This window comes from Chelonia mydas, chromosome 8, assembly GCF_015237465.2.
Source record: "Chelonia mydas isolate rCheMyd1 chromosome 8, rCheMyd1.pri.v2, whole genome shotgun sequence".
In the NCBI taxonomy this organism is placed as follows: domain Eukaryota; kingdom Metazoa; phylum Chordata; order Testudines; family Cheloniidae; genus Chelonia; species Chelonia mydas.
Genome location: NC_057854.1, coordinates 65,605,454 through 65,627,286, shown reverse-complemented (window position 1 = coordinate 65,627,286; position 21,833 = coordinate 65,605,454). Strand labels below are relative to the sequence as shown.

Genomic DNA, 21,833 nt, shown 5'->3' with positions numbered 1-21,833 from the left:
TCCATAAACTGGGAATCCTGGACGCCCCATCATCTCAGGCATTGGTACCCTGACAGCAGGATGGTGTGGCTATGTGGACTCTCTCCTCAGGCCCTACGCTACCAGCACTCCCAGAATATCTTCGAGACACCACTGACTTCCTGAGGAAACTACAATCCATCGGTGATCTTCCAGAAAACACCCTCCTGGCCTACTATGGATGTAGAAGCCCTCTACACCAACATTTCACACAAAGATGGACTACAACCCGTCAGGAACAGTATCGCCGATAAAGTCACGGCAAACCTGGTGGCTGACCTTTTGTGACTTTGTCCTCACCCACAACTATTTCACATTTGGGGACAATGTATACCTTCAAGCCAGCGGCACTGCTATGGGTACCCGCATGGCCCCACCAGTATGCTTACATTTTTATGGCTGTCTCTAAGGCGCCACAAGTACTCGTGTTCTTTTTGTGCTTCCAAGGTTGTCTGAACATCTCGGGTGGTGCATCTTACACACAATCCCTTGTGCAGAGATGTGCCTATAGCAGAGTTTTAGTCTTTAAATGTATTCTAATTATAATATTGACAAAACCACTTCTTGGGTAAAATCCTGACTCCACTGAAGTCAATAGCAAGACTTCTTCTGACTTCAGTGGGACCAGGATTCGACCTCTTCTGTCTCTACCTGACAAGGTTAATTTGATCAGTTAGTCAGGTAAAAAGGAAAGAAAAGAAACTCACAGACCCACATGTCAGAATGGACAGTTTTCTTTTCTGGGGGGATGGTGGATATATATTTGTATATAAAAATAAATATCAGTACCTCTAGCTTCAATTTAACATCTTCTTTTGTCTTAGAGATGTTGTCTAAGCAGGATATGGCTGTCTCCACTTGACTGCAGTACTGCCCATAAATAACCATTCTAAAACAAGCAAGAGAAAAAAACAAGCGGGATGGTGTGGGGTTTGTTTTTTTTGTTTGTTTTTGTTTTGTTTTTTTAAAGAAACAGTCCTTTGTTCACATTTCACAAACAAATATATGGGTCACAATCTTCCCTTCAACTGGGAGCGGTACCTACATACCAAGGCATAATAACTTGGCCCTAAATGTGTATTACAAAGCTCCCCAAGAATATAATCAGGTGCATGTTTGAAAAATACTAAAGATCATAATCAAAATGCTGTAAAATCATTTCAATTCACTTTAACACTGACATGCATACACTGACACAATAAAGCACTTGTTTCACGCTGCAAGACAATGTAACTGCTGCTTAACAGCACTAGAGTCATTAGTATTTACAGGGTAAAGAGATAGATTTCAAAGGATGCAATGAATAAATTCTGTTACATAGGATTAGCCCAGGATTAATTACATCCACTCTTTTTACAGCAATATTAGGTTTTGCAAACTGATTTGACAGTATCTATTGAGTTTACATTCCATGAGGCTTTGGGTCAAGATAATAGCTAACATATGTAAACGCAAGAAATTCTTAACAGCAGTCAAGAGACCAGCATGGTACCCACTGGCTGATTTTTTGTAAAGCTACTGGAAAGAATCCAGGTTTGTACCGGGAACTTCCTGTTCCCTTCAGTAACAATTCATTCCACTCTTTTCAAACTGTTCTAAATTTTTAGAGGTGACTCCTTTTTAATCTGCAAGCTCCATCTTTGGGGATCTACAAGCCTCAGTTCTTGCCTTCTATTTTTAATCTTTTTCTCCCTCTTGATCATCTTCTGTTTAGCCTTAGCTTCCACTTCAAAAGTGATGATACTAACTGCACATCTTTCACCTTTAATTATTATTTTAAACCTATACTGCAGTACAAATAGAGCTAGACACAGTATCTGTCCTCCCTTGACAAAATAAACTTGTAGTTTCCTCTCAGCTTCCTTAAGTTACATTGCTTCTTTTGGAGAAAAGGAGCATCCTGAGACACAACTCCTGCTCCCGTAGCTCCCTTCTACACTCAGACCTGCCATTTGCCTTCACTGCCTGTATCCTTTGTGACAGGGTCAGGCCGGATGGCTACAGGAGAGTAATTTTTTTTTTTTGAAGCAGAAAAGAATTTTATTTGTGTAACACTTACAAAGAATCACCAAAAAGGATAAAGCAAAACTATGCAACAAAACAAAAGCAAACACAAGGTATAACACAGCAGCCTTCAGAAGGGAGAAGTGTTCAGGCTAACCTGGGCCCAGAACTGGGGGGCTTCCTCGACACTCGTGGTCTTCCACCCTCCTGAGTTACCTGGTGGCCTAGAGCGGGGGGGCTTCCTCGACACTCATGGTCGTCCACCCCCTCGAGTTACCTAGTGCCATGCCCAGTGTCACCGATTATTCCTCTCCTGAGAGTGCCCGACAAGATGGGCACGGCTACGGGGTGGGCGGTTTGGGGGTGGGGGGGGACGTACACCAACGTGTGATAGGGCCCCTCCTAGGTGACAGTGATGATGGTATCCACAGCGGCAACGGCTGGGGCTGGGGTATCTCGCTCTTCCCCTCAATCAAAGGATCAGACGGAGGGAACCGGACGGGGTCACCGAGCAGAGAACCTCGGACAGCGCCCACCGCTCCTCGAAGGCGTCAAGGGAGTCGGTGGACGCCCCCCAGAGGAACTCCGCCCGGATACGTGAATGTACTGAGGATCGGAAAACGGCCCTACAGTCGCAGGACGCTTCCTTGGCCAACCTCCCCTCTCTGGTTTTATAGATGGCTGTTTTAGCTAGGGGCTAGGAGGAGGTTAACCAGGAGATCCTGTGATTTTGTGGGGCCACGAATGGGGAGTGTTTCAGAGTAACAGCCGTGTTAGTCTGTATTCGCAAAAAGAAGAGGAGTACATGTGGCACCTTAGAGACTAACCAATTTATTTGAGCATAAGCTTTCGTGAGCTACAGCTCACTTCATCGGATAAAAAGGTGAGGGGAAAAGTGTAGCCAAAAGCATAATAAAGTATTCGTGAGGAGCCGGAAAAGGGGCTGCAGCCTGGCACACTCTAAATATACGTGCACCAGGGTTTCCCTCACGTTGCAAAAAGGGCAAGTATCCGGGATGGGGGTGAACCGCGTCAAAAACACGCCCATGCTCACAGCTCCGTAAAGGAGCCGCCAACTAATGTCCCCGACAGGCCTCGGGACCAAGGTGGAATACAGGCTGGCCCATCGGGGTTGCTCACCCTCCAAAGGTGGCAGGAGGTCCCGCCACTTTCTATCGGGGCGGGACACCAGGGTGTGGGAGTGAAGGGTGTGAAGCGTGAGTGTGTATAGATGTTTCCGTGGCGCGATTTGGAAGCTGACCGGCTGCAGTTCATGCAGCCAGCTCGCAGTGAAAGGGTGAGGGGTTTGTTGGGATCTACGGGGTAGGGACCCAATTGAAAGGTCCGGCAGGCCTGGGGTAAAGGGTGGGCGGGGTGCACCCTCGCGCAGGGCTCGATTGAGATAAGCCCGAGCAGCGGGCATCAAGGCGGCCCTCACCTCCTGAAGTACGCGCCGGGGGGTACGAGGTCTGGAGAGCCCCATGCGCCAAGCGAGCGTCAGGGGATCCAGCCAGTCTCCCAGGTCGTAGTCCAGGAGGTCTCTGACTCTCGTGACTTCCGCCAGGACCAAACTCTGGCGCACCGAGCGGGACTCCGCCACCTGCACACGGAGCTGGGGGTTGTGTAGCAGGGGCTCCGCAAGGAGATCTGCTCCCACGGTGGCCGCCACGGACCTGGTTGTTGAAAACAGTTTCCAGGTCCGGAGGAGGTCCTGGTAGAAGACTGGCAGCCCGGAGAGGTCTTGCGGAAAACCTCTCAGACAAAGATAAAAGAGCTGCCAGTCGTATCGGAGCCCTTGGAAGCGGCGCAGGAAGGCGTGCGCCAATATGCTCCACGTCAAACTACCTGCACTATAAAGGAGCCTCTGCAGGGCCTGGAGGCGGAAGACACAGACCTGAGTGTGCAGACACTTCAGGCCCTGCCCTCCTTCCTTCAGGGGTAGATGGAGAACCCCAACAGGGGCCCAGTGCATTCCTGACCAAAAGAACTCCAGAATCGATGTCCGGAGGTTGGTCAGGAAACCCGGGGCCGGGACCAGGGTGTTGAGCCGGTACCAGAGCGTGGACAGGACTAGTTGGTTAAGCACCAGTGCTCTCCCTCGGAGGGAGAGACATCGGAGTAGCCTTGTCCATTTCCGGAGCCGCTCTATCACCCCGCCTTCTAAATTTTGCCAGTTCTCCGGCGGAGAAGGGTGCGTGGCAGAAAGGTAAACGTCTAGGTAGAGCAGTGGACCTGCGCTCCACTGGATGGTCTGAAGCGCGGGTGGGAGGGAGCTCACCTGCCGCCAGTCCCCCACCGCCAAGCCAGAGCTCTTGACCCAGTTGACTCGGGCGGAGGAGGCTGCAGAATAGATGGCCTGGCAAGCCTCCACCCGCGCCAAGTCGCCCGGGTCCTGGACCACGAGGAGCATGGGACCTACATGAGAGGAAAGTGATCAGGAACAGTCAGCATGGATTCACCAAGGGAAGGTCATGCCTGACTAATCTAATCGCCTTTTATGATGAGATTACTGGTTCTGTGGATGAAGGGAAAGCAGTGGATGTATTGTTTCTTGACTTTAGCAAAGCTTTTGACACGGTCTCCCACAGTATTCTTGTCAGCAAGTTAAGGAAGTATGGGCTGGATGAATGCACTATAAGGTGGGTAGAAAGCTGGCTAGATTGTCGGGCTCAACGGGTAGTGATCAATGGCTCCATGTCTAGTTGGCAGCCGGTGTCAAGTGGAGTGCCCCAGGGGTCGGTCCTGGGGCCGGTTTTGTTCAATATCTTCATAAATGATCTGGAGGATGGTGTGGATTGCACTCTCAGCAAATTTGCGGATGATACTAAACTGGGAGGAGTGGTAGATACGCTGGAGGGGAGGGATAGGATACAGAAGGACCTAGACAAATTAGAGGATTGGGCCAAAAGAAATCTGATGAGGTTCAATAAGGATAAGTGCAGGGTCCTGCACTTAGGATGGAAGAATCCAATGCACCGCTACAGACTAGGGACCGAATGGCTAGGCAGCAGTTCTGCGGAAAAGGACCTAGGGGTGACGGTGGACAAGAAGCTGGATATGAGTCAGCAGTGTGCCCTTGTTGCCAAGAAGGCCAATGGCATTTTGGGATGTATAAGTAGGGGCATAGCGAGCAGATCAAGGGACGTGATCGTTCCCCTCTATTCGACACTGGTGAGGCCTCATCTGGAGTACTGTGTCCAATTTTGGGCCCCACACTACAAGAAGGATGTGGATAAATTGGAGAGAGTCCAGCGAAGGGCAACAAAAATGATTAGGGGTCTAGAGCACATGACTTATGAGGAGAGGCTGAGGGAGCTGGGATGTTTAGTCTGCAGAAGAGAAGAATGAGGGGGATTTGATAGCTGCTTTCAACTACCTGAAAGGGGGTTCCAAAGAGGATGGCTCTAGACTGTTCTCAATGGTAGCAGATGACAGAACGAGGAGTAATGGTCTCAAGTTGCAATGGGGGAGGTTTAGATTGGATATTAGGAAAAACTTTTTTCACTAAGAGGGTGGTGAAACACTGGAATGCGTTACCTAGGGAGGTGGTAGAATCTCCTTCCTTAGAGGTTTTTAAGGTCAGGCTTGACAAAGCTCTGGCTGGGATGATTTAACTGGGACTTGGTCCTGCTTCGAGCAGGGGGTTGGACTAGATGACCTTCTGGGGTCCCTTCCAACCCTGATATTCTATGATTCTATGTCATCGGTGTACGCCGACAGGACCAGCCGCAGCTCCGGCTCCCGCAGCACCAACCCTGTCAACCTCCCTCGGAGGAGACAGAGGAAGGGCTCGATCGCCAGAGGGTACAGCTGGCCTGAGAAGGGGCACCCCTGCCGTACTCCTCGCCCGAAGCTGACCGGTTCGGTCAGGGTCCAGTTGAGCCTAACCAGACACTCCGCGGAAGCGTACAGCACCTGGAGAAAACTCAGAAACTGAGGTCCGAATCCAAACGCCTGCAGAGTGCCCAGGAGGTACCCATGGTCCACTCTATCGAACGCCTTCTCCTGATCAAGAGACAGGAGGGTGAACGATAGACCGTCTCCAAAAGGTCTCAGACTAGAAATAGGTCATCAAAAAGGCTGCGGTCCAGGACAGTGTAGGTCTGGTCTGGGTGGATCACGTCCGCCATCACGGACCCTAGCCGCAGTGAGATTGCTTTCGCTACAATTTTGTAGTCCGTGCTAAGGAGCGAGACGGGACGCCAGTTTCGTAAATCGCGGAGGTCCCCTTTCTTCGGCAACAAGGCGAGCACCGCTCGCCTGCACGAAAGAGGGAGGACCCCGCCCTGCAAAGACTCGGCCCAGACAGTGGCTAGGTCTGGGCCAAGGATGTCCCAGAACGCGCGGTAGAGCTCCACGGTCAGCCCGGTCCATGCCCGGAGATTTATTGGTGGGCATGCGACGGAGGGCTTCCGAGAACTCGACCAGGGTGAGAGGCAGCTCTAGTCGGTCTCGGTCGCCCACGCTGACCATGGTGAGTTCCTCCCAAAGCACCCTGCAAGCGCCAGGATCGGTCGGATCCGGGGAGAAAAGGCTTGTGTAGAAGTCACGGGCCCTCACACACATCTCCACCGGATCTGTGAGGGGGGTGCCGTCTTCTGCTAGAAGGCAGGTGACGTGTTTCTTGGCCCCCCTCGTTTTCTCCAGGGCGTAGAAGAAACGGGAGCCGCGATCCATCTCCCGAAGGAGGCGGATGCGGAATCGAACAAAGGCACCTCGGGCCCGATCGTCCTCGAGGGCCCGGAGCTCCTCCCGCTTCTCCCAGCACGCTCCGCAGAGGAACGAGTCCTCGGGGCTGACGGCCAGACGCCTCTCCATCTCTAAGACCTCCCGTTCCAACTGCTCTATCGCTGCATTCTCTCCGTCGGCTGGTGCCCCGGTGTAGTCACGCAGAAGAGCTTGGTGCGCACCTTCCCAGGTCCCACCATCGCCGCACCAAGGGAAAGTCACTCCGCTGCTCTTGCCAGGGCCAGTCAAAACTCCCGGAAGGACGTCACAAAGCCCTCATCCTCCAACAGGCTGTTGTTAAAATGCCTCTCTGCACGGAGGAGGCTGTTATGGTGGCTAGATGATGGTCGGAAAATGGGGCCGGCGAATGTTGGAGGAGTGGGCTTGTGAAAGATGGAAACGGGATAAATAAATACGGTCCAACCGAGAGTGGTGTGACCCGATGGGCCTCCACTCGGACAAGGTGAACGTGGAAGTGTCATCTGGGTGGTAGTCACGCCAGAACGTCCCACTAGGGAGTGATATTCGACTATTTCTCAGAGAATGTTCGCGGAGGCCGGGCTCAGCTCGGCCCCTGAGCAGTCCTGCTCCTCGAGGGTTGTGTTTAAAGTCCCCTCCCAGGACTAGGCACTCGTGAGAATCTAGGGTGCCGAGGAAGTCGGACACCCGCTGATAGAATTGCAGCGCTTCGGGGCTCGTTGTCGGGGCATAGATGTTAACGAGGTTGACCACGAGCCCCTCCATACGGACTCAGAGATGCAGCAGGTGGCCGGCATGGCCTCAGTGACCCCTAGCACCTCGGGCCGTAGGTTGGGGGAGAAGAGGGTCGCCACTCCAGCTTGTCGAATCGTGAAGTGGCTAAAGTAGACCCCGTCCCCCCACTCCAGCCGCCAGCTGTCCTCGGCAGTCGGATCCGTATGGGTCTCCTGCAGGAAAACCACAGAGTACCCCCCTTCCCGAAGGTAAGAGAGCACCTGGGACCTGCGGAGAGCCATCCTACAGCCCCTGGTGTTCAAAGTGGCAATAATGAGAGGCGTCATGCGGAGGGCTGGGGGGGTGGGGGTCCCTTGTTGGCAGGGGTGTTCACGGCCCCCGGCGGGTCGCACAACAATCCGTGACCCATCCCATCAGTGAGTAAATCATCACGGAAGCTGCAGGCCCGCCTGTAGGCCATGGCACCGTGCCTTCCTTTCCCTCTACCCTCCTTTATAAGGGCCCTTGTGGCCTGGAGGATTTGATCAAAGTCCCCCCATAGCTAGAGAGCTAGCTGTACCCTGTTGTGGGAGCCACGGATGTCTTCTAAAAACTCCCACAACGCTTTTCGCAGCTCATGGGGGGGTAGGGTTGCGATTTCCCGTTATCCCCTGGTGGGGCTCTTGGTGCAGCCTCATGGTCCGCTGAGGCAGGCAGGCAGGGTGCGGACCACCGACGGGGATTCTGACAGGCTAAAGTTATTAGGTCCATCTCAAGCCTTGAGGTAGAAGGGGATGGCAGAGGGAAAACTGCAGCTCCTAATAGGTCCCGGCAGGAAAATGCAATCCTTGGGGGGGATCCGCAAAAAAAGGGAAAGAAATAACCCTAGGGGCGGCAATAGCATTGCAGGAGGAGGTGGATTGGGCAGGGACAGAGGCAAGGCTCTGGTCTTCGGGAGGCGCCACCTCTTAGGTGCTTGCCTCCCGAACAGATTCGAGGGTTAAGGAGGTGGGGAGAGGGCTCCCAGTCATGCTAGGCACAGGCTCTGTGGTGGATTTGGCAGCCACGGCATCAGGTGGTGGACTACCCTCTGTAGGGTGCCCGCCTGGGAAGGCGGTTAGGGGGAGGGAGCATGGGGAAAGGAGGACTGGGGTGAGGTTGCCCAGATCGAAGCCAGCCAGCAGTAGGTCATCCTCTCCCTGGGTGACCGGGGTCAAACCTAGGGCCTCGATCTCCTCATACATGGAGGAGAGGTCGTCTTCTGCTACCCCGGGGGTCTCCCCTCTGGCGCCCGCTACGACGGTCGCTTCAGGGTTCACGGGGGGTTCGGGTGATATTCGGGCAGAAGGGGCTTCCTCAGGGGTCTCGGAGGGGAGGGTCTCCCGTGGAGGGGAGATCCTACCTTCCAGTGCTTATTTTGTCTTCCCTTCCCGACACTGGCAGATGGATCTCACTTGTGGGCATAGCGGAAAGGCTCAGTGTCAGTGCCTCCCCTTCCTGGTCTTCCGGGGGTCCTCCGCAGCGGATGGGTGCAGCAGGAGCTCGAGCCTTCCACTTGCCTTGCTTCCCTGAACTAGGGTCCAGCCCTCCATAGCATCATCTGAGGGCTAGTTAGCAGGGGTCATGTCGGGGGGCAGAGGCAATGGTTCAGGGGCTCGGGGGTGGGGGGGGGGTTTCCTTGGGGCAGGCCCTCTCCTATGCCCAGTAATATCTTTGCTGCACCCTCCTCCATAGGCTCTGCTGGATTGTTAACAGCAAGGGCTGGGCTCCCTCGCTCGTCTGGGCGTTGTAGGGGAGGTGTCTCTTGGACCCGGGCGGGAGCAGCGGTGGATCGAGCAGGAGGAGAGGTGGTTTCAGGTCCCGGGCGGCCAGGGGCATCGGCAATGACGGAGCCGATGTCCTGCCGGGTCTCGGGGGGTCTCGGGTGCCCCTCCCCGCCGGGCCAAGGGGCAGTCTCTTCGGACATGCCTCGCTGATCAGCAGAGGTAGCACCGGACCTCTCCTGTGGAATAGTAGACCCGATAGCGGGCTCCCTGGTAGGGGATCAGGAAGGACGCCTCAAGCGCCTCTCCATCACGCGCCGCTGGCGGCGGTAGAAGCTGCACTTGCCGGCGAAACGAAAGGACGTGACGGAGGGTGGGGTCCTTGCAGCCCAACGGGAGAGGGCTGATGACAGAGATGGGTTTCCCCAGGGTGGAGAGAGCGGGTAACAGGGCGGCACTGGGTAGAAAAGGAGGGACGGAGGTCAGGACTAGGCGGACGCCCAGGTCCTCTAGCGGTTCCAGGGGAATGAACACCACCCCCACCGCCAGGCCCTTCTCCACCGCCTCCTGGGCGGCAGCCTCCGATGCTAAGAAAAAGACGACCTTCCCGTACATTTTGGAGGCCGCCACAATAGCTGTGGGTCCTGCCACCCTCACCAACGTCTGCACGTATGTCTCCACGTGGGGCGAGGCAGGCACCAGGAGGCAACGAACGCCGTGCTTCCTGGTCATGGTGGGAAAGGGGCCCCGGCCACTATTGATGGTAGCGGAGGTGGTGGGTGGGCGAGATGATGAGACGGCAGGCTGGAGGGGGCTGCTACCGCCCGGGCATATGCCCTGGGGGCCGGGGGAGGGACGCTCGCAGAGCTGGTGGAGGGAACAGCGGGGAGGGACGCCATGGTCGATGACGAGGCCACAGCGGTGGGGGCAGCCCCTGCCATGGAGGGCCTGGTGGTTGTAGCGGGGCCCTTTCCCTTCTTCACACCCTGGCCTTTCCGGACAACGGGGGGGGGCTCTCCTAGAATCTGGTGGGGCTGTGGGCGTAGCAACGGCAGTAGTCGCCCCGGTGCCTCCTGCTGCTGATGCCCCAGCGGGGGCGGTGGCAGGTGTTTTGGAAGCAGGCGGGGGGCTTGGGGGTTGGGCAGGGGAGTAGGTGGGTGAGGGGCAGCTGAGGTTGTTAGAGGGGCCTCACCCCTCTCATTCCCCGCCATTGTGAGCGGGGAGAGACGGGGAGACACCAGAAGGAGGGGGGGGGGGAGGGGGAAGCAGATTAACCACTTCTCCCTGCTGGGCTGCAGGCGGCGGGTGGGGGGGCCAATGGGTCGGACTGGATGGGGGAGGAAACAGGAGTTGGGGTCAGGTAATAGGGGCAAACTGTGGGGTGAACAGTCCGGGGGGGGGGGGGGGCGTGGACCCACGCACGTTTGTCCAAAGCGTGTCGTTTGGTCGGCTGTCGTTTCCGGTCCGGAGAGTGGAATCAGGGAAAGCAGCTGAATCCAGAGGCAGATGGCAAGTTGCCAGCAGGGACGGATGGCGGGGGGGCCGTGACGGTTGTAGTAGTGTTGGGGGGGGGGGCACCGATGGATCGGGGGGGGCAGCTCCGTGCCACACCCCCGTTTCCCTACAAACGCAGTTAAGACACAGTCAAACTCCCCCCACACGAGAATACAGTTCAAAAGTTACTCAGTCTTACGGCCCCCTCCATGATGGTTCGTAGCTTCCCTGGGTGGTTTTTCTGTCGGCTGCCTTCTCTTCTGGGTTTTGTAGCTTTGGACAGCGGGGCTTTCAGCAGCCCCAGAATGTCGCAGAGATAAGAAGATTCTTCTTGGCTCGGTACAGGACCATAAACAAACAGCAAAATGGTTGGGTCTGGGGGCTTCCACTCCCCTCCTCCGGGGAGCGGATCGGCAGTCCTCCCCCCCTCTTCCGGGGGTTTCAGCTAGAGCAGTAGCAGCGTCCAAGGACAGGCGTTGGGGGGTTGGCAGCTAGCTGGCAGCCAACCAGCACTCGAACGGCAGCAAAAAAACAGCAAAAAAAAACAAAACGAAGAAAAAGCGTCTGGCCCGGTCTGGGGGGGCTGAAGCAGGGTCAAAAAGTACGAAAAGCCCAGGCCAGGGAGCTTTAGGAGAGAATAGAAAGCAGATAGATGAGCAGCAAGCGAAGGAGGTCCCTTTTCCCTGGGTAAGGTAACAGAGAACGTTCCAGAACAATCAGGAACCTTCTGGAGGCAATTAAGACAGACAGGCTGATTAGAACACATGCAGTCAATCAAGAAGCTGCTAGAATCAATTAAGGCAGGCTAATCAGGGCACCTGGGTTTAAAAAGGAGCTCACTTCACTTTGTGGTGTGTGTGTAAGGAGCTGGGAGCAAGAGGTGCTAGGAGCTGAGAGTGAGAATGCATACTGTTGGAGGACTGAGGAGTACAAGCATTATCAGACACTAGGAGGAAGGTCCGATGGTGAGGATAAAGGAGGGGGAGGAGGCCATGGGGAAGTAGCCCAGGAAGTTGTAGCTGTTGCACAGCTGTTCCAGGAGGCACTCTAGACAGCTGCATTCCACAGGGCCCTGGGCTGGAACCCGGAGTAGAGGGCAGGCCCGGGTTCCCCCCAAACCTCCCAACTCCTGGTCAGACACAGGAGGAGTTGACCTGGACTGTGGGTTCACGAAAACGGCCAAACCGAGGGCTGCCGTGAAGCTCTAAGGCGAGCAAATCCACCAATAAGCGCAAGACCCACCAAGGTAGAGGAGGAACTGTGTCACACCTTCCAATAATCACCCTTTCCCTCAGTCTGTCAGCATCTACCCAAGCACACATACCACTGCCGTAAGCTGCTCCTCTGCTGAAATCTTCATATATGGCTTCATTTGAAACCTTCATATATCACTTCAATGTGACTATGGCAACTTTCTTTCCCATCATCTCCCTAAAATCCAGCTTTCCAGTTTCAGACATTTTCTGTTAGCTTATACCTGCTTTCTCACAAGCATAGTGTGACTGCATTAACCTCTTCTCAAACAACTCAATTGGCTCCCCAATTACTTCAATTTCCAGTTCAGAAGTGACTTCATGTACACCTTTCATGGAACCCCTCAGACTCTCCTCTCTTCTCCTCAGCCTGTTTCACCCTTCTTTCTGTCCTCCTTTCTGCCATCTGGAATTCCTCGCCTGTATCTTTCTGCCTTATTTTATTTGCTTCTCCATCTCTGATTATTTTATCTCTGTACCTGTATTGTTTATCTCTATAAAGCATTCGAAGATAGTTTTCATGCCAGAAGCTGTGCAAAATAAATTATATGATTTCATATAAAATATGGATGCTATTTTTAAATGAAAAAGCAATGACAAAAAACAGTTGGGGAAAAATGAACAATCCATTCTATAAAATAATAATAGCACTTCCTTGGTACTTTCCACATTCAAAGCCCATTATATATACTGATGCTGTTACCCATAGATATTCAGTTCAATTATATAAATGCTTATGGAGTACTTAATCATTGAGAAACACTTCAATGGACTGAGTATAGGTTATCACTAAAGTATATAAAAGTTGTTGAATAAATATTACCTTTCCTTGTAGTTAATAAAAATTTGATACAGGTTCTGGTCATTTTTGTTTACAATGGAGTCATAAATGTCCTGCATTAGACTTCTGTGGGTTTTCACCAATTCCTTAAAAACAGTAATGGAAGAAAAAAAATTAAAATGCAAATAGAACCCCTAAAGCTTCCAGAATGAAGATTAGTGTCTCCATGGATATCTGTTAATTCCAACAAACTAAGACACAGATCACTTATGAGTAGCTGCTACTTTCAATGTTTGCTTTGAAATGCCGGATCCTCCATACAATGTGACTAGGGAAACTAAACTCAGAGACCTATTAAAGGCTAATTTATTCCAACTTGAAATGTGCCCTGTTAGTTCAGCTTCATTTTATAATGATAATTTTAAAATTAAGCAAGTCAAGTCAATGTTTTAGTGACAAGACAAAAGTAATGATTCGTTTCCCTGAGCTGTGAAAAACCAGTTTTGTACATTACATGGGTCAATTAGTGGCATCCTGGTGCTAAGTTAACTGCAATTACAATAAGTTTCTTGATACAACGGTCCACTAATGGCACAGGAAAAAGACAAGGATGCTGCAGAAATATTTGAGCCAAGCTATATTGCAGCAGAAATTTTAAGATTCTCAATTCAAGACCAGGTAGGTAACTTCTGGGTACTCTTCTGGCTCTGTCAATCTATTTCTTCACTTCAGCAGGTGGGTATTGTAGCTATAACAACGCTTGATAGAGATCTTGTAGGTGTTTGTCTGAGGGGTTGGAGCAAATGCGGTTGTATCGTAGAGCTTGGCTGTAGACAGTGGATCGTGTGGTGTGGTCTGGATGAAAGCTGGAGGCATGAAGTGAGCTATAGCTCATGAAAGCTTATGCTCAAATAAATTTGTTAGTCTCTAAGGTGCCACAAGGTACTCCTTTTCTTTTTGCAGATCCAGACTTACACAGCTGCTACTCTGAAACCTGAAATTAGTACATCACTCACGTGCATACTTGGCTGCTCACATAAGTGCTGTACGTACTCACTAGGAGTCCTTGTGTCGATGTAAAGTGAGATGCACCACAGGTAGGTATCCCAGCGTGCCACCGTCCGGCACAATGCCTTTTGGGAAACATTCCCAATATGTTGTGGGAAGGAAATGACCTCTAGCTCCAGAGATCCCTGGGGAAGTCAAGTTCTCATGATGCAACTTTCTTCATTCAGCAATACTCAAAATTTTTGTGCCTTTTAAAAAAATCCCCCAAATCTGTGCAGCACTTTTCAATGTCTGCCCTCTCTGACATAGTCCGCAGGGCTCTGCACTATTCTCATGAACACTGCAAATACAGGATGCATAATTCTCCTGTCTTTGCAGACCTGCAGGAAGTACCACAACAATGGGGCGACATGATGATTTCTTCAAGGGCAGTTCACTGAGGGGAATAATGAAAAACAATTCAAGGTTGTTGGTGGTATTCATGGAGCAGCTGCAGATGGTAAAGTGCCACCTCTGGGCCCAAGAAACAAGAACTGACTGGTGGGATCACATCATAAAGCAGGTTTAGGATGAGGAGCAGTGGATGCAAAAGTCCACATCACTGGATCTGTGTGCTGAGCTCGCCCCTCAGTGGAGAATTGAGTTGTGATCACAATCTGGAAGCTTGTAATGCCAGACTGCTATCAGTCAGTGAAGAAATCATTTTGGAATTGGAAAATCCACAGTGAGGGGCTGTCATACAAGTCTGCTGGACCATTAATCATCTGCTATGCAGGACTGTGACTCTCAGCTACCTGTAGGAAATACTGGATGAATTTTCAGCAGTGGGGTTCCCGAACTGCGTTGGGGCAACAGACTGCATGCTTATCCCTATTTTGGCATGAGCTCACCTTGCTACAGAATACATCAACAGAAAGCGCTATTTTTCTCTGGTTATGCAAGCATTAGTGGATCACCAGTGGCACTTCACCCATATCAATGTGGGCTGGCCAAGGAAGGTGCACGATGCTCGCATCTTTAAGAACACAGGACAGTTCAGAGAGCTGCATGCAGGGACATTCTTTCCCTGCTGGCACATTACCATGGCCGAAGTTGAAATGCTGAAAATGGTTCTGGGGGACTCAGCCAACCCTTTGCACCTCTGGTTCATGAAGTCATACACTGTCCACCTCAATACCACCAGGAAAGATTAACTATCGGCTCAGCAGATGCAAAATGACAGTTGAACGTGCTTTTGCTAGATTGAAGGGGCACTGGCAGTGTTTTACTCATTAGACTGGATCTCAGTAAGAAAAATATCCCAATGGTTATAGCTGCTTGCTGTGTCCTGCATAATATTTGTGAGGCAAAGCTGCCACCAGGGTAGAGGGCAGAAGTGGAGCATCTGCCTGCTGACTTTGAACCTTGTGTCTACAAGGATTATTACAAAAGCCCAACACAGAGCTATATGAGTGAGGGAGGTTTTGAAAGAGCATTTTAAACGTCAGCCACAGCAGTGTTCTCTAGGCCTGGAGCTTTAGTGCTGCTAAGAATTGTGTAGCACTTGCTGTACATTTATAAACACATCTAGGTATTTTCCTGAAATTATCAATATTGTGATGTTAGATGTGCATTTACAATTACAGTTTGCTTTGAGTATCTCTATGCATTCTGCAATATTTGTTGTGAACTAAGACAGATAATTTCATTCTCCAAAAACTGAACTTGACTGAGTGGGGGGAAAACAGCACAGAAAATCTATGACATGCAGTTCCTGGTAGAAGAGGCAGGTCTGTGGCACAGCATCACATCTACTGTTGGCCTCCATGGCTTTGTGGCCACCCTGGCAAAATTCCTTAAATTTCATTCAGCATTGCTGCTGGTCCCTGTCGTACCCCTTTGTCTGCATCCCTCATGCAATCTGCTTGTAGATGTCCACATTTCTGTGGCTGGTCACACAGGTAACCTCAGCCCATATCAACTCAATAGGAAGTTTCTTAGAGACTACAGAATTTTTTTTTCTTTACAACTTTCACTGTCAAATTCTGAGTATAGGCTGTAAGCTATATTGATTTTTAAATGTCTTCAGTGACAACACATCGAGGGCAGATACCAATAAAAATCTGCAAGCTTGTTATAAAGTCTTTTCAGAAGCATTCCTGTAACTCAAAATACTGTGTAAACATTCTCTACACTGATGCAACACTCAAGTGTAATAGGCTGATGATGGTCACGTGCTTTGTAAATTTCTGAAGAGATTTTTTCCATCTTATCTACACAAAATATGATCCATGTTTCTCTATTACGCATAGAAGGATGTGAGGAAACTCATACATGGTTAATGTCTAACTTAAATTAAATCAATAAAATACTTGCATATAACAGATCTTCTAAGAGTTACTGTGTTATAGTGCCAAATCCTCAGCTGGTATAAATCAAGAAATACACTCCAATGTATACCAGCAGAATATCTGGTCCATACTATTGCTGACAAACTGCTGTGGCTGTACGCAACATTTTTTTCCTCATAGTAACTATAAAAAAATACGGTCTAAAATCATTTTCACTAAGATGTACCGTAACCTACTGAATATTCAAAAAAGCTTTGAGGGCAATTTGCACATCACATTTCAAGTCATCACTTTGTTCAACAGCACGTGACCGCACAAAATGACAACCAGACACAAATTCTCTGCCTTTTTCTTTAAGTGTACAATTACTTACAGGAATGTTGATGAACACTATATCAAACTCTGATGCTGACAGAAACCTTTTCAATGGCACCATGAAAAACTGTTAAGAAAAGTGAACATTGACTGGATTAATATATTCTCTATTCCATTATACAATTACATTATTACTATATAAATAACTATTCTACAAGCATAAAGTTCAGTGGCTTACTTTCTCTATTGACTCCAAGGTCTCAGTGTATTTCTCTTCAGTCTGTTTTATTTCAGTAAGGCAACAGCTTCTTATGTCATTTTCAGTACACTTCTGCAATTAGAAGCAAGTTAAGTTTAATTAATTTGTGGACACCTTTTGTACAACAAACTCTTTTATTTGTTTACTGCTTAGCTATTAAGACACATTGCTTGTTGGAAAATTCTTAGTATTGCAGCTTCAAAAGATTGGAACAGCTACCAAGGGAATAGTTTTTAAAAGCGCAAATAGCTGGCAACTTCTAGAATTTTAGTAGGGTTGAATTTTGATAAAATTTGTCATTCAGTATGTTATATTTTAAGATAAACAATAACTTAATCCTTCTTATATACTTTTAAAAATAATATAATGAGATTAAGATGAAATATAGATCCATATTTATTTAATTTGGGCCTTTATTTACAACAGTGAGCAGCTACTCATCGTAGTTAAAATCAATGAGACTCTCATGCTGTAAGTAATGGGCTTGCATCTAACTCTTTGTGTTTGTTTATAATTTTTCCTTTTACCTTTTCCCTGAAAGGAACTTGCATTTAAGTCCATAGTCCTATTCTGCTCCGAGTCAAGGACAGTAGCTGGATCTTAGGGCTCTACCCTGCAATCTTTGTATGTTCTTTACAGGACTCTGGGATTGCCTCACCCTAACAGGCCTGCTTCAGTTTCCTGCAGATGTGAGATCAGCAATATAGTGCATGTTGGGGCATATCACAGAGCAGAAGCTGATGTTAGATTTGAACATCATGGGCCCACTGCCACATCGGGCTTATAAAGGCTGAGCACAAAATTCCTGCACTGGAGTTCAGAATTCCAAGGTATCAGAGTTCTTTTTCCAGGATACAGACAAATATGAAAGAATGTGTTTAAAAAGATTCTTAAAGAAACATTTGGGCAGGTGTTGGCTAGCTTGGGGATTGGACACAATTCCTGGATTACTCCTGCATGGACATTTATCGTTCATGTCATTGTCACGATTGGATTCTCCACACCCAAAAAAACCTCAGCAAATAATAAAACAACTTGTCTCCCCTAAATTCTTTCCACCTGTTCCCTGTTTCCTTCCAAATTCTATCCAAGCTCCTCATTCACATTTCCAAGGATCTTCATGACTGTAGCCCTGTCTGTATCTCAGCTCATTGCCTACTGTAACGAATCCATGTGCAGCAGATAAAGACAATTACTAGATACATTTGTTTCACACAGAGGATGTCAGAACCAGAACCCTGAGACTTTAGTTCCAAAAAACACCCTGGCCTCTAACCCTTGAGCTAAAGGAAGACTCCTGTAGCTGTTGATCATAGTAGAAAGTCTACATCCACTCCATAGTCTAGTTACTAAAGAGCAATGTCACTCACTCAGACACAAAAAGTCACATTACTATTCCCCAACCCCTTCATGTCATCTTTGTCTTTTTCCTCCTGCCTATCACTCCACACCTTCTTTCAAGTAGTCCCCTACATCTGCCTCCTCCCTTCCACACGCTAAACCACGTCATTCTCTTCCTGCAGATCCCTCCGTCAAACCTATTTCTTTCAGCCTAGTGAGGAAGATTTAGATAGTGTGGGGAAGATGCTGTGTGCAGTGCATTTCCTTATCAGTTTGAGGCAGAATGAAGTTCTCTCTGAGGATGCAGAGTCTGTCACAGTCAGTGGAAACCTCGTGTGTGGACATTAAGTTATGATTAAGAGCTGTCCCAAAATGTGGTATTTCCTGGCTATCAAAGATTTGTATTGGAGGGAGTGTCACACTTTACCCATGTCCGTTCCTTTTAAACAAGTTTTTGGGTTTCAAATTATTATTTTGATTGGAGTCTATTTTTAATCTCCTCTTTGTGAGCCATTTTGTAAATAAAATGTGCGTGTATTACATTTCCAAAAGTGGTTTGTATAGCTTGGGCCCAACTGTGCAACCCTTACTTATGTTGCTGAGCACTAATTCATGAAAGTAGCCCCCAAGAAGAGCCCAAGTCAACAGGACTGATCTTGTCCGTTAGTGCTCACACAACACAAATTAGGGTTGCATAAGCGGGCCCTTTTTGTGAGTGTTATTATTTAACACATCAATCTGCCATCTATAGCAGATGCTACAATATCTTGGAATTTGAATACAGGAAATAATGACAACGGTCAAAGGGGCTGAAAAGAGTGAAAAAAAACAGTCTGCTCAGTACACTACGAAAATTGTTCTGTGGCAGCAGTCTGCTGGCACAGGAAACTTCGGCACCTTAGTTTACGTTGTGAGGCAGTCACATCAAACAACAAAGAAAGGTGTAGTTTCAAACTGATACACGTATTCTTCTCTAGCTGCGTAAAACACCAAACACAGATTTCTAAAGCATTTTCATTCTTCTAAAATTGATTTGCAATTGCAAGTCACCTCTAAGCCCCCTATGCTAGTGCATTTCATTCAAAGGACTCAAATGAAAGAATTGTGCCAATGTGTAATGTTACTGTGCATCACATTTGCAAATCTAATAGTAAATTATTGTATACTAAGACAGCCATCAAATCCAACAAAGATATACAATGCCAATGAAACAAACATAATACATCCATTCTTACCATATCAGGTATAAAAATATGTGGACATAATGCACCATGTTTTAATCTACTGTTCTTTTTAATTAGGAAATTAATATTAAACATTTTTAGATCTTTAGTATTATTTTTTTCTTCCCACAAGCAAATTCAGACTACGGCTGCCATTCCGTCCTAAACTCACCCTGTTATGTCCATTGAAGCTACATACCTTACAGTATTTCATTTGTAACAGGCAAGAAAGAAACAGAGTTTGCAAAGTGGAAAATATGTCAAGGTTCGTCAACTGCTAGCACTGGGAGAAATATCCATAATGATACCTGAATTTCACATGGTTTTGAGTTTCATTGCAAACAGAACACTCAGACTAGGATTATCGAAAGATCCACTATAGTTCACACCCATTTTAAGCAAACAACTGGGCCCAGTTGCAAGTGAACTTGATCTGATTTAGGGTTATATATAGAAATCATGCAAAATTTGTACTTTTAACTGAGTTTTGGTAAAGGTTACCCCAAAACTCAAAAATTGATCAAATCCAAACAAAACATAAACCACTACAAACTGAAACTCCCAAGTTTCACAATATTTTACACATCACTTATTTTACTTTAAGGTACTGTGATGCAGGTTGCTGAAAGTAAAATGTCCTTAGTATAAAAATGTCTTGGAAAAAGTGATGATGCTCTTAAATTGTCATTAAGATGCATAGTAATTGGCAGAGTCTAAACTTACATGAATCATATTGACAAGTCAAAAATCTTTCCAAGGAAATAGTCTTCTCGCGACATAATGGTAAATTCTCAGGATCACAACAAAAACAGATTGTATGAACTGATACCTACAACTTGCTGCTTTTATAGCAGGAGAACACAGGAAAACAACCTTCAGACCTTTTCATTTTCTCACTTCTACATGTCACTATATCACTGGAATTCAATCTGGAAATGTAGATGGTGAGCTCCCACCTTAAAACATGCAACTTCCTTGAAAAAGTGTGCATCATCACAATATCACACTAAAGATTTGCAGGTAAGCCAAATGAATGCTTGTAAAGAGATGGACAATAAGTTATTAGAACGGGTTTTGACATCACCTCGCTTCCAATTACCAGTCCATTAAAAATAGCTAGTGAGTAAATTTTGTGCATGGGCATGTAAATTTCATGGCACTTTTGTAAAACTGACACACATGTATATCTATATGTACAATATACATGCTAGCTCTCTCTATTTAACTAGTTCATGACTAATGTTGCATAGTGGCCAAAATAATATGGGGAACACTTTTTTTTTTTTTTTAAAGTAGCATACTTTTGAGTAAACAGTAGCATTTATTTTTTCAAATGGTCTTAACTCAAGTAGCTAATAAATCTTAATATCCATACCTAACTGGATCTTAACTAAATCATTATTTATTTTCATGTTCTCTTTTTACTGTTGAAATAATGTTGGTATTTCTTTCACAGAAAGAATTACCAGAGTAAATCTTTGACCCTTTCTCCGTAAGAGAATGTTGGATTTCACAGCAGGATGATAATGTTATGATCCACTGCATATGTTACATGGTCACTGTACACAAATGTGAACTCAACCATAACAACACAGAAGATCTGAAATATCTAAATTTAAAAAAATACGTACAGTGTTAGTGAAAACAGCTAACAGTTATTTAATGAATGTTAGTAAAATTTAACTTTCACACTACCACTATTTCTTTATGAATATGTCTGTAGTCACTCAAAAAATAGAAATCATACAGGTTGATGTGCTGCTTCATCTTTCATTAAGTCTTCATATACTTCCCCACCTTCATCTTCTCCATAGACACAATCATATAACTCTTCATCCTCATCGCCGCCACTTTCACTAAAAGAAAAAAGGAAAAGTAACAACATAAAGGGTCAGTGTATTGAACAGGGATTACAGAGTCAACACTAGGAAACAGAATTTACCAAGTGTCTGGGTTTTTACAGTAAATCTAAAACAGATGAATGAACAAGAACTCTCTAACTGAACTAAACCACAAAAGGGACTATACAATCAATACGGTTTTTTGTTTTTTTTACCTCAACACATTTAACATCTGACTTTATAAAATTAACACAAGTTTGAAGAAACAGAATTAAGTTTCAAACCATGACAGGAATTGAAATAAGGTTTCTAAGGAGAAAATGGGGCACTGAGTTCTTGCTGCCTAAGTTACAGATGGGCCTCAGCATCCGGGCAAATTAAAATCTATCCTAAAACGAGTGACTCCCCATGTACTAAATGGGACTGTGAGTTCCTCCGACACCATTTGGACCCAGAGAGAGATCATTAAGGTGGAATTATTCTTGTAAAATAAACTTCCCTGGTTAGGGGGAAACCCCAGCTCTCTTGAACTATTTATATTTCTTAAGAAATATATACTTCTTCCAGTTGTTTCCTATCTATATTTTAGAGAGCATCTAACTATTACATTCCAGTGTATGGTAGATGCTACCTGACATAATAACCAATCCGAAATAAATCCATTGTAAATTTTTACATGTGAATCCTATAACAGTGCATCAAAATAGAGGCTATTGCACCTAATATTGTAACAGATTTCTATTTTAGAAGCATATGTAAGAACCATGTTTTTAATGCTGATG

At 47.4% G+C, this 21,833-nt stretch overlaps 1 protein-coding gene across 3 annotated transcripts in view; it reads right to left on the bottom strand.

Annotated features, from left to right (window-relative positions):
• VAV3 (vav guanine nucleotide exchange factor 3) overlaps positions 1-21,833 on the bottom strand; it is a 244,734-nt gene that overhangs the window by 127,846 nt on the left and 95,055 nt on the right. For 2 of the 3 annotated variants that reach the window (XM_007055209.4, XM_043552808.1), the window contains exons 5-9: positions 20,958-21,066; positions 16,626-16,718; positions 16,446-16,514; positions 12,777-12,880; positions 808-907 (exon numbers count right to left, since the gene is read on the bottom strand). In XM_007055209.4, the coding sequence (XP_007055271.2) occupies positions 808-907; positions 12,777-12,880; positions 16,446-16,514; positions 16,626-16,718; positions 20,958-21,066 (475 nt within the window). Of the gene's footprint in view, positions 1-807; positions 908-12,776; positions 12,881-16,445; positions 16,515-16,625; positions 16,719-20,957; positions 21,067-21,833 lie in introns of those variants that run through there. The other variant, XM_037906160.2, reaches the window with a different exon arrangement.